We start from the raw sequence: 15,945 nt of genomic DNA on the forward strand, positions 1-15,945 counted from the left end.
ATGCTGATTGCTAGAATCACAATAGGGGTAGTTTTGGTCTGAGAATCCAATCTGGCCAGACAGATAGGAGGAACTCCTTTTCTTCAGTGGTTTGGACTCGACTCCTGGGAGTTTGTGAGTTCAGTAAACTGGTGGATAGACAGGGGAAATGAGAGAGTATATTTAGAAGGTTTATATCAGACATCTGCTGGGGGACTAGTGGCTTTGGATCGGGAGCAATCGGCTGTAGAGAATTTAGGGTTGAGAAGGAGCGGATGGAATAACTTGCATATGTGGGAATTTTCCTGCAGCTTTTGGTGCATCTAGAGGTTGGCATTGTGCGTGGGTGTTACTGCAGTGTTTGTGCAGATCTGTGCAGGACCTTAGTACTGTTCTTCTGCTAACTGGTACAGAGAGTGTGCCCAGTGTCCACAGCTCCCTGATTGAGCTGATTTAGAATCAAAGATTTTAAAGCTGGTGTGTGGAAAGTCACATTTAGTACCCGAGTGGTAGGCTGTGTGAGAAGAAGACTGGGAAAGGACTGTACGAATCTGTGACGCCAGGTTCGGGTGGAAGTGAGACAAGAAGCAAAGGAGGACATAATAAGGATTGGCGTAGAGTGCTGGTTTTGTTAAGGAGAAGGAGAGTGATGGGAAGCAACCAGAGTAAAGAGATGCCCAAAAGTAGTCCTTTAGGGTGTATTTTGGCACACTGGAAGGAACTAGTAGGGTATGGGGGGATAGAAAATAAAAAGACCCTTGTGAAATTTACCACACAGTGGTGGCCACTTTATAGGTTTGAAGAGGGGGTAAGGTGGCTTCCAACTGGAACTCTACATTATGAGACTTTGTGACAGCTTATGTTATTTTTGAGATGGGAACAGAAATGGAAAGAGGTGACGTATGCTGACATGTTTTTCTCCCTCCAGAACCACCCTGAGTGGCAGAGGGATTGTGGACTCAGGGCTCCCTCTGAACCCTTTGTATTGGCCCTGGAAAAGATAATGAGGCTAGTAGGGGGAGGCTGAAATGGTGCTGTAGGTGCATGCTCCATAAACCAACACTGCACACACCCAGACAAGGTACAGCCTGCTGACTCAGTGGAGCAAGAGTTGGGGGATCTGTTTGAACCACCCCCTAGAAGGCAAGGGGGGCAGAGAGGGGCAGCAAACTTGGGAATAATCTCAACTCCAGCTCTTATTCCACCCCCTAAGACTTCACCCTCAATTCCAACTCCAGCTCTTGCTCCACCCTTAAACACCTCTGTCCAAATTCCAGCTCATATTCTACCTCCCACTCCAATTAAAGCCACTACTATTTCAACCCCAGCTCCAGTTTTAAGCTCAGCTGAATCAATTCCAGCTTCTATTTCAAGTTCAACCCCAGCTTCTACTCTATTCCCCACCTTGACTATTCCTAATCTTTCCAACTACCCAGCAGCGACAGTGAACAAGAGTTCACTGAGTTCACTGCCTACTCCAGAGGATCCTATAGCATTTTGGACTCAGAAACAAACTAAGAAAATTATACAGGCACTCTTGAGGGAGGCAGTAAGTCCTGAAGGGAAGACAATGTTAGTTAAAATCCCTTTTTCTACAATGGATTTAGAGGTTTGGAAAAAGATTGCTAAACATTATCGGAGTGAACTGATAGGTGTTGCAAAGAAATTAAAGTTTTGTGATTAAACAGCATCGACCTGATTACTCAGATCTCCAGCTGTTGTTGGATGCCCTAACAGAAACAGAAAAACAACTGGTTTTAAAGGTAGCTGAGGGTTTAGCAGAAGATGCTTGTAGAATAACACAGAGTAATATGAGAGATGTCTTTCTTCTTCAGGATCCACATCAGAATGCTAATGATGTTAGTGATATGGAAAGACTAGAGGATTATCAGGAGTTCGTACAAAGGGCAATTCCTAAAACAATAAACTGGTCAGCCCTATATACAATTAAGCAAGGTCCCTCCAAAACACCTTCTGAATTTCTAGAACATTTGCAGGATGCAATGCATCATTGTACAACCTTTGATCCTGAGTCTGAGGAAGGGATACAACATCTAGAGGGTTTATTAGACGCAAACTTCAGAAGATACAGGGTTTGACAGCCTGAGATTTAGCGACTTTGCTAAAAGAGGCATGGAGAATATTTAGTAACTGGGAAGAAAAGTGCAAAGAAGGGATGAAAAAATTATTAGCAGTAGTAAGGGAAGAAGAAAAAGGGAAATGTGGACAAGGGCCACTAAGGCAGGGACCACCTCGGCTAAGGAGAGATCAATGTGCATTCTGCAAGAGATCTGGACGCTGGAAGAAGCAGTGCCCGGAACAAAGAAAAGCTGATGAACAAAGACGAGATCAAAAAGGGAGGTGGTGGTTGCCCATGTTAAAGAAGACTGATGTGGACTGGAGGATCTTACCCTAGGAGACCCTCTGGTTATAATGAAACTAGGGAACAAGGAAAAGGAAATGGAATTTCAGATAGATACAAGGGCAACATATTTGGTGTTAAATAAAGCTTTAATACCGATAACAGATGATTATGTCATGGTAAAGGGGGCAACTGGCCAATTTGAAAGAGCTTATTTTTTGTAGGCCATTGAAATTTAAATTTGGGAAACAATAGGGAATTCACAAGTTCTTATATATGCCCAATGCTCCATCAGCACTTTTGGGTAGAGATTTATTGGAACAATTAGAAGCAAAAATAATATTCAAAAATGGAGAGATTACTTTGGAGGTTAAGGACCAACAATATATGGAATTGTTAAGCCTGATATTAATAACCAATGAGGCTTAAGTTGAAAGTGAAGATGAGATTCAGGAAAATTCTGGATCAGGTATTTCCTGGGGTGTAAGCTTCTAACATACCAGGGAGAGCGAAGAATGCACCCCCAGTACAAATTAGGCTTAAAGAAGGAAAACAACTAGTTAGGGTCAAGCAGTACTGTTTGAGAAAGGAAGACAGAGAAGAGATTAGCCCTGTAATAGAACACTTTTTACAGATAGAGCTATTAAAAGAGTGTCAGTCTGAGTTCAATACTCCTATTTTACCTGTTAAAAAGCCTGATGGATCATACCAAATAGTACAAGATTTAAGAGCTGTTAGTGAGATAACTGAGGATTTATACCCAGTAGTTGCCAACCCCCTACACTCTGCTAACTCGTTTAACATCTGAACTAACATGGTTTACTGTTTTAGATTTGAAGGATGCTTTCTTTTGCCTTCCTCTCCACGAAGCCAGCCAGAAAATTTTTGCATTTGAATGGGAAAACACCAAAACGGGATGCAAAACCCAGCTCACCTGGCCTGTTCTGCCTCAAGGGTTCAAGAACTGCCCTACGATATTTGGAGAATAGCAAAAGATCTGGAATCTTAGGAAGCTCCATCAGAAGGACAGCTGTTACAGTATGTAGATGACCTGGTGGTAGCTACCAAAACTCAAGAGGCATGTGCGGAGTGGACAGTAAGCCTCTTAAACTTTTTGGGCCTACAGGGATATCGAGTATCCTAGAAGAAAGCCCAGATGGTGAAGCAAACAGTTTTTTATTTGGGTCACGAGGTTAGTGCTGGACAAAGAACTTTAGGATGGGATCTCAAGGAAGCAGTATGCCAGACCCCAAAGCCCCAGACAGTAAAAGAACTGAGAACCTTTTTGGACTGGGTGGTCCAGGCTGTGGGTTTATAATTACAGACTGTTGGTCAAACCCCTATATGCTTTGATTATGGAAGGAAACAGAGATCTCCAATGGACAAAAGAAGCAACACAAACCTTCAGGCAGCTGAAGAAGGCCCTTATGTCAGCTCCAGCCCTGGGACTTCCAGGTGTGAGTAAACCATTCTTTTTGTTTTCTCATGAAAAGCAGAGAATTGCTCTGGGAATACCGGCACAAGATCTGGGCTCGTACTGCAGGGCAGTCACCTACCTCTCCAAGCAGCTGGATGCAGCAGCTGAAGGATGGCCAGGGTGCCTCAGAGCAGTTGTGGCAGTGAACATCCAGGAAGCATACGAGTTCACCCTGGGCCAGAAGATGACTGTGCTAGTGTCCCACACAGTGTCTGTAGTGCTGGAAGTAAAGGGGGAACATTGGCTCTCCCCATAGAGATTCCTGAATACCAAGCCATAATGGTGGAACAAGATGATGTAGAAATTGTGGTAACTAACATTGTGAGCCCAGCTTCTTTCCTCCATGGTAGTATGGGAGAACCGGTGATCCATGACTGCCTGGACAATATTGAAGCTACCTACTCCAGTCGCCTGGATCTGAAGGACACCCCTCTCAAGGACACTGAGACCTGATTTACTGATGGAAGCAGCTACGTCATCAGCGGAAAAAGGCATGCTGGGTATGTGGTTACCACAAGCCGAGAGGTAAAAGAGTCTGGATCATTACCAACCAACACCTCAGCACAGGAGGCTGAAATAATTGCCTTAACCCAGGCTTTAGAGCTGGCAAAAGGAAAGAAAATCAATATTTACACAGACTCAAGGTATGCATTTGGGGTAGTTCATGCACATGGATCCATCTGGAAGGAAAAAGGACTGTTGATGTCATAAGGAAAAAGCATTAAACATGCACAACAGATAATGAAACTGGCAGTCCAGCTACCTGAAAAGGTAGCCATCATGTACATCAAAGGACACCAAAAAGCGAGTTCTGAATTGGAGGAAGGAAATGAACTGGCAGACAGAGAGGCAAAAGAAGCAGCTAAAGGTGAGGTAATTGTTGAGACAGTTGAGGCAGCCTTAATCCCAAATGGACAAATTTCTGTTGAAGGTAAGCCAAAAAACAGTAAAAAAGCAAAAAAGGCTTGCTGAGAAAGAAAATGGAAGTTATAATCAAGAGGGGTGAGCTGTTACAGATGAAGGGAAAGGAAGGCTTGTGATCTCCTCTTACATGCTATGGTCATTATGTTCATGAAAGATGAACATGAGAAAACACACTGGGGAATAGATGCCTTGTATAATTACTTGAAAGACAGAATCCTAGCCAGAAACTTGCAAAGTACAGCGATTCAGGTGACTTGTCAATGTAGCCTTTGCCTCCAAACTAATCCCAAAAATATTCCTGAACCAAAGCTTGGGCAAATTGGAAAAGGATATGGACCTGGGCAGCAATGGCAAATTGCTTTTTCAGAACTACCCAGGAAAGGGGGGAGGTACTAATACCGACTGGTGTTAACAGATATCTTTTCAGGGTGGCCAGAAGCTTTCCCTACGAGAACTGCCAAAATGTGGGAGGTAACCAAAGCAATGTTACAAGAAATAATACTGCATTTTGGAGTCCCAGCCATGATGTCTTCAGATGGAGGCACACATTTTATTTCAAAAATTGTGCAGCAAACTAGCCACCATTTAGGCATAGACTGGGAACTTCATACTCCATATCATCCTCAGTCAAGCGGTCCAGTGGAGAAAATTAATCACTTGATTAAGCAGCAAATAGTAAGACTGGGACAAGAGGCAAAGTTACCTTGGCCTCAGGCTCTTCCATTAGCATTATTATGAATCTGGACCAAACCAAGAGCAAAGGAAAAATTGAGTCCCTTTGAAATACTGTATGGAAGGCCATATGGAATTCAAGAAGGAACAACAACCATTCAAGTAGAGGAAGAAAGCCTACACAAATATGTGGTAGGCCTTAACAAACAGCTAAGAGAAATTGAGAAACATGCGGCTAAGGCTCAAAGCAGATAATTAGATGGACCAGTACATGATGTACAGCCTGGGGATTATGTATATGTTAAGTCTTTTCTAGAGAAGACTCTGGAACTGCAGTGGGAAGGACCATTCCAAATGCTCCTCACCACCTTTACTGCAATCAAGATTAAGGGACAAAGCACCTGGATCCATCATTCCTGAGTGAGGAAGGCTTCCGAGGGACTCTGGAAAGTTATACCAGGTGACAACGAACTGAAATTGAAACTTTCTCAGGAAAATAAATAGGGTGTGGGTGAAATGATAAGCATAGTTTACGAATAAAAGTTTGTAGTTATAATGGATAATCAAGTAGGTGTAGCCTGGAGAGTTGTGGCATTTGTGATTATCACTATAGCCATGGCTAATGCAGTACCGCTTGCATATAATGTGACTGGTATAGTAAGTGCCAAGGGAAAGCCTATGACTCTGACTCCTTTAAGTCTGTATCGGATGCTAAAAGTTACAAATGAAACGGTGTGGGAAAGGAAAGATGTTTGGGGATGTGAATATGCGTTTGTCCAGGATGGGTTTCATAAATTTCATCAACAACCCATGAAACTTATTCAAATTGGTCCTGAATGCTGTGATAAACGCTTAACCAATTGTCCAGAGTTTAGACTCAAAATAGAAGGTTGTACAATCAAGGATTCTAAGATTGATTAGAGTATAACTCAATTTTGTACTGCTTCCTGAATGGACAGGGTTAATAACTCAACCAGTACCAACACTGAAAGAAACCATGACTACTCAAATCACCCTAGAACACATGGTTCCCATAATGACCAAAATGGGACTGTATGCTGTTAAGAAGACCAGAATTCAAAAATTGCTAATTAATTCAAAAATTGCTAATTAATCCAAAATGGTCATTAAAACAGGTAGAGATGGCAATGCAAGTGAATGCCTCTGCCATTTGTGCTCCATTTTTAAAGACCTCCTTTATGGACTGGACCACCCGGCTGCAGAATTGTATGCCTTATATGTCTAGACAGAAGAAACACCTTACTGGATTATTAAGAATGGGACATGGAGTTCTAAATACAATGGATTCAGAAGTATTAATGAACAAACTGACAGCACTTGGTGGTGATGTGGTTAAATTGCAACAACCCTTACAATCTTACTTGTTGGCATTAGGTCCCAAACAGCTGAAATTGTCCAAAATATTACCAGAATGGGAAAATATGGAAGAGTGAGATCATCAATTGATAATTCATATTTTAGGCACAGCTAGTGGGAACATTTCTTTGGTTTTTGGGTGTACACAGGCACAAATAAGGATGCAATCAGTGGCAGCCTCAATCATTAGGGACGGGGAAGACAGCATATTCCCTGCTGGAATTTATAAAGTTGTTTGGGATAATGCCTCGGATTTAGAAAAAGAGCTTCAACCCGGGTGGGTTTTAGTGAATTAAACTTATGATCCCATGATGAGTATGGTAACAGCTTTTGTTTTAACCATATACGATGCATCAGTGAGCTTGATATATCCAATTGTTCCTTCAGGGCTAAATCATGAGGGGACCATACTATATCCTTTTGAACACAGAATGTGGGCACTAAAGGTTGAAAGAATGTAGCAAACTCTTAACTTAGAACCCTGCTCAATGAGAGAACAATTGGGGTTCGTATGTGAAGGCAATGTAAGTGATGGTAAAGATACCTGTTTAGATAGAGAGCAAAGCATTTGTCACTTTGAAATGCATCCCATTAACCAGACAACCTTGCTAGTGTATACAGCACAAGGTTGTGCCTGCCTCAGAATAGCATGCTCTACTATAATGGTGGATGAAATCACTGTGAATGAAATTCAATTTATCTTGTCCATTTGTAACTTTGTCAAAATTGAGGGATGTGATTTTTCCTATCAGGCACCTGTCATACCATACCAACATAAAAAGGCAAATTTGATTACTGTGCAAGAAATATCACCCATGCCTATAGGGATGAACTTAGCTTTAGTTACCCAATTGTTGAAGCATCACGAATTAAAGAGAATTCTTAAAGAAATTAAAGATGAAGGAAGAAAAACTTTGATTACAATACACCATGACACAGAGACTGTACGGAGAGTATTTAAAAGATTGGAAGAAGGTCCATCCCATCATTGGTGGGATGTGCTTTTTGGGTGGTCTCCAACAGCAACTGGCTTGCTCAATACCTTGGTTCATCCAATTATTAATTTACTTAGGTTAGTATAAGTTTGATTTTGTCTATTATAGTACTTGTTTGGAATTGCAGATAGTTGTGATGAGTAGCACCTTTAACTTCAATATCGAGAGCATAGGGTACAGTTCTAACAGACCCCTACTGTGCAGCTTTGCTAGATGAAGAAGATTCTGTATATCAGTAAAAGAATTTACTAACTTTGAAGGAGTGGGCAATGAATTATGATTTTAAAGGGTTAAGATTTTAGCTAAGGGTTAGAGCCAATTCATATTGCAGTTAGATACACCAACAATAGGTTAATAATTATTAGATCCTTAAGCTAAACCTAATTGTTATATTACAAATAAGCTCACTTGTAGAAGGAAGTGGAGCAAGTGAACGATTATAGGAACGTACTGAAACCAGTAGAACAATGCCCAGCACCTGAACTCTATGTCAATCCATCATGAAGCAGGGGCCCTGGATTGTGCCAGAGAGTCACAGAGACCTGACAAAAGACCTTCCTAACTTCATCCCTGGGACCACTGACCCAGTTCAAGACCACCAACCCAATTCAAGAGAAGAATTGAAGGACTAATAACCTCATTTTAATACAAAGCAGGAATGGGAGGTCCTGGGGTTATGCATATATATTATTTTGGGAAATTGAATTTTGGTTTTAACAATTCAGTTCAATGTTCAACTACACTAAGTATGACAGTTATGTCCTAAAACCCATCTGGAATCCCCTTCACACCACATCTGCAGCTTCTCACCTGTTTGATAGACACTTCCTTATTTTATTCTCATCTTGCCACCACCTATCACTTGAGAGCTGAGAGCTCTCTCCAATTCCCCTGTCCTAGTCCAAGCAGAACATACTCAGCTTTTTCATTCTCTCATCACTCTTCTTGTGCTCCAGCCACTAGTCACCTTAGTGATTTTTAAGTGTTTTTCATGTAGTGTCAAGCCCCAAATTATATATGGTATTCCTGATGCCATCCACCAGTGGCACAAAAAGGGAAAGATCACTTCCTAAGCCTAATGCATGCAGTTTTAGTAAAGCAGCGCAGAAGTCCTCTTAATCAATAAAAGGATACACTACTTATTCATGTTCAATCTACTGTTCTTCACTGCTGCACAGCACCTGAAGGTTCTTGAGCTTTTTGTTCTCCTAAGGACTTTCTATTCTGCACCTCTGCCACCTGCTTTCCACAAGTGGCTTTGTGACTTCTCCCTGCACACGCCGTGGCGGCACATTTCCTGATTATTCCCATACCATAGTTCTTGTTCCACTATACTCAGAGCCTTGCACTTACAAAACTCTAAAGTAGTGTTGGAAAACAATTGCAACCTGCATGGGAATCACTCCCTCCTGCTTCTGTCCTAACTTCCTACTCCATAGCTTTTAACACTGATGGGAAGACCCAATGCTATGCACACACAAAGCCTCAGAAGTGACCTACATACAGCAGTTGCCTCTCAGCAAGGCACACTTCCATCAGCATCAACAGCATCATAAGTAGAAAAAAACCCAAAACCACAGGAAGTCTGAGCATATTATGAAGAAAACTATATAGTTACTATGGGAACTTGGTTATTAGGGAGTACCTAATAATTAGGGAGTACCTGCTCCACTGGAGAGGACACTCAGGGGGAAGATGCCTGTCTAGGGAACTCATTACTAGCCTTCATGGCTGGCCAATGTGAAGTTTTTCTTTTTCTTTCCCTTTTTGATCTCCCTTCTTCCAAAATAAAATAACTGTCACTATCAGCTATAGATCTGCTAATAAATTCTGTATGTGAGAATTTGTCTCAACATTTTTCATGCAGTATCAGGATCTCCAAGACTTGTCTGCACAGCTGCTTTCAGGACAGTCCCTCTTCAGTCCTTGTGACACATGGGTTCTTTCACCTCAGATACAGAACTTTGCATTTGCTAACCATCAGCTAGTTTTTCTCAGCTTGTTTTTCCAACCTGCTGAGATCCTGCTGAAGAGCCCCTACCTTCCAACATACTGACCATTTCCCCTTCCCACAGTATACTAGTATCCACAAACATAACAACATTTATTCCACCTTGCCAGGTTGTTTGTGTATACGTTGAACAGTCCTAAGGAATGCCTCTAGTGATTGACACTTGTCAGACTTCCAATCACTGGCTGCTACCCTCAAAGCTCATGGCTTCAGCCAATTTATCACCCACTTTTAAATTCCACCCAACCAGTACAGCTCTCTCCATTTTGGCTATGACAATGATACTTCAGACCATACAAAGATTTTGCCTAAAGTCAAAATCAACAAGTAGGACTCTCTGCAAAGCAAATAATCTCAGAGGATAAAAACTCATCAGGTTGGTCTCTGTTTTATCTATGCTGGCTGTTCTCAAACCCTTTAAGGTGCCTCATATCCTAGGACTCCTTCACCACAAAGAGAGAGGAAGGAGCTGAGCCATTTCTACTTTCCTAGAACCTCTTTCTTGCCATTTGTGGAAACGTGTGCCATGCTTTCTTCTTTCCAAGTAACTGGGACCCACCACAGTACCACAACTCTCTGAGGACAGCTAGTGCTCTCACACAAGCACCCCTCAGCTCCCTGTCCTGAATTCATTTTCTTCCCAGTACAACACTGGCACAACACTGTATTTTGAATCGGGGAAGAGAATAATCACGATCACACACTGGTATTTTGGTTGTGGCTCAGTTGTGCTCACCCCAAGTCAAGGACTTCTCTGTGTCTCATGCTCTGCCAGCGAGGAGTTGCACAAGAAGCTGGGGCAGGACGGAACACAGCCAGGACAGCTGACCCGAACTGGCCAGGGAGATATTCCACACCATAAAACATCCTCCCTAGTGTGTAAACTGGAGGAGCTGCTGGTGAGGGGCTGCTGGCTGCTGGGAGACAAGCTGGGCACAGATCAGCGGGTGCTGAGCACCTACACTGGGCATCACTTCTTTTCTTTGTGTTTTATCTGTCTCTCTCCCCTTTTCATTACAATTATTATTATTATACTTAACTCTGTTTCAACACTTAAATAACTGTTCTTATCTCAGTCCACTAGCTTTACTTTTTTCCTGATTCTTCTCACCATCCGAACTGAGTAGAGGGAGTGAACAAGTGGCTCCATGGTACTTGTGGTGGTACTTGGCTGCCAGCTGGGGTTAAACCATGACTCCTCCCTCTGCACCCATGGATACATCCTGTCTCATCCTATGGACCTGTGCATGTCAAATTGTCTAAAACAGTCCTTAATCAAATTTAGTGTAATAATTTGCTCCCTCAAGCTTCCCCTAAAAAGAGGATTTGGTAGACCTGACCGCAGACCTCTTCAGTAGAAAACAAGACAAAGGCATTGAGTACCTCGGATTTTTTTTCTTTTTTTTCACCACTAGGTTCCCTTTAACATTTTGCAGAAGGCCTACGATTTTCCTTCATTTTACCTTTGCTGCCAGTACCAGTGGAAGCCTTGTTTGCAGCTTTTCATTCCCTGTAATTCCCAACTCCAGCCAAATTTAGGCTTTCCCAGTTCTCCCACACATCCAGGCAATCCTTCTGTACACTTCTCAGGTATCTTGACTGCTTTCACGAGATACATGCACATTCTCTTTCTGGATTTAAGGAGCTCCCAAGCCCATACATGCTGGCCTCCTCCCAAACTTGCAGAGTTTCAAGCGCTTTGGGATAAGTTATTCATTCTCTAAGATGTTTGTCCATGCAGGTAATGAGTTCTCATGAGCTCTGCTGTCCTTCAGAATCCTACCAACCAGCTCAGTAAACAACCTGAAGCCTGGTGAAGGTTCACTTTGATCTCCCACTTGTTGGCTTCCCCTCTGGTCTTAATCTATAAAGCCTTGACCAATTCAGTGCCTTCCCAAAACAAAGCCTCTGCATTCACACAGTTTCTTTTAGCATAGCAGAACCTATCCTTGTCTGTCTTTCCAGCTTTATTTCCTAAAATATTTATGTCTGTCACCTTGAGTCTCCTTCTCCAACTTACCTTGTCTTCAGAGTCTGAACTTTTCAATGTTGCATCACTTGGTGATTCTGATGTGGCTGCAGAATCTGGAGGGATATTTACACCATTGGTGCCACTGCTGAGAACTGTAACACAGAAACAAAAAAAAAAAAAAAAAGTGAACTCTCTAGATATTTAGACTGCCATAAATTTTTTTCTTATGCAAATAGCATGTAGTTTTCTTGTTTAAGTCCATTAAACGTTGTAATGTAAACTAAAAATTTCCCACAGTATTTTGCAAGAGACATGAGGACCACAATTCAGCAATTCTTAGCAGAATCAAAATTCCAAATGCAGAAAACCAAGTCAGCAAATTAATCTATACAAATGTTGTAAAGACTTCAATATGTACAACTTCAAGCAACCATCCTTCTTCAGTCTAATACTGTTCACAGCCAGCAGGGTTTGTCTTCAGATTGATCTACCTGCTCACATACTGAACTCTCACTGAAAATTTTACCCCAATACTAAGTCCTCTGTAGAGTCCAATCTGTGTCAGGAGGCATGTCATGAAATCAAGCTAGAAATATTAGGTTCTATGCCAGATTCTGCATTAACTGAAGTTACTCCTGTTTCTGTTCAACTAAACTTCCACATAACAAGCGGCATCAGACTGGGGAAACATGGGGTTTAGGATACAGGGACTTTAAACAGCTTTTCGCATTAACTTCCACACTTTTATCATGTGTATTTCCATCAGCTACATCAAATTCCATAATTCCATAATACAATAAAAATTATATGAATGACCAAACTTAAAAATTAAAATTCTATGTTCAGAATTAAATTTGTACTTCAAAGCCCCAACAGCAAAATGGTCCTCAAGCCCAGAGGCACCTCTCACTGATTTAGGTACTTTATTGTTGATCAATTACCAGTAACAGCTTATTACACCGTGGTCAATGCTGTCATTTGAGACTGACTGCTATACCACACTGTTCAAAGTCTTTTTATTTCAAAACGTAAGTATGGATTACATCAAAGTTAGAGGCCTGGCAACATCAGACAGTCACCCTACACAAGATCTGAAGGCTCCACTATGTTATCTTTCACATAATACAGATACACTTACTATTTAAGATGTTTCTTTTCTGAAAGGAGAAAACTAGAAAAACCAAGGTGGGTGTTGAGTAAAAGCAAGCCACTACACTAAACAAATTCAGTGTTTTTGTTCTCTCTCCACTGTATTTAGAAAGCAAAAGCATTATTTACCCATCTGTGAGAAAGCTTTTGGCTGCGGTGCCTGTAGTACTGCTGGACGGAGCACACTTCGCTGCTGTTCCTTTGGTTTCTGGCTAGGGAGACCTGCAAGTGCAAAGTTTTTTCAAGAAGTATAAAGTTTTAAAGTTGGAAAATTCAACTTCATCTAATCTTCTCTAACTGCTTCCGACAGAACACACAATTAAAAACAGACACTAGAAAAGCTTCTACTCACTTCTTTTCCATCACTCCTTACTCAGCCTCAAAAGAGAGTTAGTCCCATATTTCCTAGCCTAAAAAGACACTTTAAAATATATTGTCTACCTTATCCAGGAAAGCACAGAAAGAAAGTAATCCAGAAATAAAAGCCAAAATGTAAGAGAATTCCAGTAATCCTATTTATGCACTGACATTTTATTCAACTACACATTACAAATCTTCTTTTCTCCTTCCAATAAAGTAATTTCCAGATAGTAGTAAAATATTTTTTTATCCATGCAATCAATCAAACATATTGGTACTATAATAGTTGTGTTGTGTCATTTAACAACTTTTTGGCTTTTTGAATTAACCTGGCCTCTTTGGTTGTTACAGTAAGATGCACAGCTCTACAACTCTAATTCTGCTATGATTCAAAAAGCTAATTGACCTTAAACAACCTGATTAAAAAAATCCCAAACATTTTAACATCAACTCTAGAAGGTTATGGCAAGCCCAGAAAATTCAGTTTTCTGGGCTTGCCATAGGTGAAGAAGAACCCTTGATCCAATAAAATACTGCAAGAGAACTCACTCATAGCAATTAGTTCCATTTCAGGTCACCCATATTAAACGGGCATGACATCAGATTATAAAGCTATCCAAAGTTCAAACACTCATAAGCTCAAAACAGCTTGTTCCTTTCTTAAATTTACCACTCTTCCTTCAAGTGAAATGAAGTTTCCATATAGTGATGCAATAATAGCTTTCATTACCTATATAGTTTTGGGTTTGTTTTTTACCCCCTCAAATTCCTAAGAAGCTGTAATACTAACATCTTTCTGATAGTGGCTGGGTCTACATCTGCAAACGGGAAACTCAGTCATAGCCAACCTGTAGTGCAGAACAGGCGTGATCAGGGACCTGCCACTTACACTGCCACCAAAAGCCAGGGAGAGCAGAAGTGGGCACTCTCTTGACACTTCCAGCTGCCCTGGCCTGGTCGCAGACTAAACACTCAGTAATGGCCAGAACTTGCTCAAGGCACTCACTGAACACCCTTTTTCTTATAGTTTGCTACCAAAGGAATCAAATTCACTGTCTGTAGGATAACTCCAAGCACAAACAGAATCTTGCTAAGCAGCAACAGCTGGGAGATGCACTTCAAACATGCACAGCTGAGCCAATGCAAAACATGGGCACATCCATATATGCATTACACAATGGATATGGGCACAACCACCCCAGAGAAGACGAGATTTTTTTTCTGCAGACACACAGGTATTGCCACCTTCTATTTACCACCTTCTGTAGCTGATTGATGAAATTACTAACTAAATAAAATGCTTGAGCTGGTTTCTTTGTACTGTCGCAGTAAACAGTGAACTCACCTGCACTAGGTGCCTGACCATGGATAAGTATTGGTGGCTTCAGCCGGAATCCACTGCTCTTTTCCTCTGGAAGTGAAATACAAAATTACAAGGACAAAGCTGTAACATTAGAAATAGCCATTCAGTCATAAAATTGCTCAGGTTTTCCCGATTGTAACAACCCACAAGTTCTATAAATATGCAAAGTTATTAGGACCTTTCCAAATAACAAATTCTCTTCTGAAAGAAAGAAACCTGAATTTCCAGTGATCATCACAGCAAATATACACCTCAGACAAACACATGGTATCACAAGCAAGATGCTCAAAATTTTTTTCAGAAGAAACAGGAAAAAGACTCTGTTCACCAGAGAAATGGGGCTCCTTCTGTGAAGGACTTAATAAAGATAATAAAGGTTTTAAGTGAGAATCAAACTAAAGAAAGAACAATCAAAACTATGACTGAACGTGACAGCTGCTAACAAGTATCTAACTGCTAATGATCATAAACTAAGTTAAACTTAATTGCTTAATGTTAGTTTCTTGTAATAAGAAGTTTTTACTCATGCTTTTGTAGTATAAACATAAAAAAACTCCTTTGCTCACACTCACTACAGTTACGGTTTTTAAATTAAATATCAAATATCAAAAAAAAGTTATAAATCTACAGCTCTTAAAAATTGAGTTCCTTACAACTTACAAAGAATAATTATACTTTTTTCCTTTTAGGGGCTTAATATCTGTACTCAGAATAAGACAACTCAGCATCTTACAGTCTCACTGTGCTTGGTTTTAAGCATATGATATTGATGTGCATTACAGTGATACCAACACAACTGAACCAGAACGATGGAGACTAACAAAATTAGCAGTTCTGTCAACACAGGGTTCACAGATCATAGCTGAACACAATCATGACCATGCCTTATGCTTGTTTTGCTTTCCAATATAAAAGAACATTTTTCCGAAGTAGATATATGAAGCTTTTCCAAAGGTTTTATTGTGAGGCTAGCAGGAAAGGGTCATACTGCAGTGTTCTACCATCACTCCCAAAGCATTTAACAACTTTGATATTATTTTAATTACCTCCAGCAATGGTGATGTTGAACAACGAAGTGAGCAAGAGAACAGCTCTAAAATCAGAACCATCATCACTTCTGTTCTCACAGATAGGGTCTTACTTCTGAAGTATCAGAGTACTTTAGATCACAACAAATTAACAACATTTTTTCAAGAAAAATGCAGAAAAATGAGGAAGCTCACCTGGTTCTGAGTCAGAATTGCCTGCAGAGGGTTCACAAAAGCTTGATGGCATAAAGACATTGTTCTTTGTCACTGCAGTCA

The 15,945-nt window shown here is 40.9% G+C and overlaps 1 protein-coding gene across 4 annotated transcripts in view; it reads right to left on the bottom strand.

The window, feature by feature from the left end:
* The window catches only part of RANBP3 (RAN binding protein 3), a 65,985-nt gene that overhangs the window by 18,212 nt on the left and 31,828 nt on the right, over positions 1–15,945 (bottom strand). For all 4 annotated transcript variants that reach the window (XM_066566111.1, XM_066566115.1, XM_066566114.1 and 1 more), the window contains 4 exons: positions 15,865–15,936; positions 14,624–14,689; positions 13,048–13,140; positions 11,818–11,921 (listed from right to left, as the gene is read on the bottom strand). In XM_066566111.1, the coding sequence (XP_066422208.1) occupies positions 11,818–11,921; positions 13,048–13,140; positions 14,624–14,689; positions 15,865–15,936 (335 nt within the window). The remainder of the gene's footprint in view (positions 1–11,817; positions 11,922–13,047; positions 13,141–14,623; positions 14,690–15,864; positions 15,937–15,945) is intronic.

Source organism: Molothrus aeneus, chromosome 27 (genome assembly GCF_037042795.1).
Source record: "Molothrus aeneus isolate 106 chromosome 27, BPBGC_Maene_1.0, whole genome shotgun sequence".
Lineage (NCBI taxonomy): Eukaryota > Metazoa > Chordata > Aves > Passeriformes > Icteridae > Molothrus > Molothrus aeneus.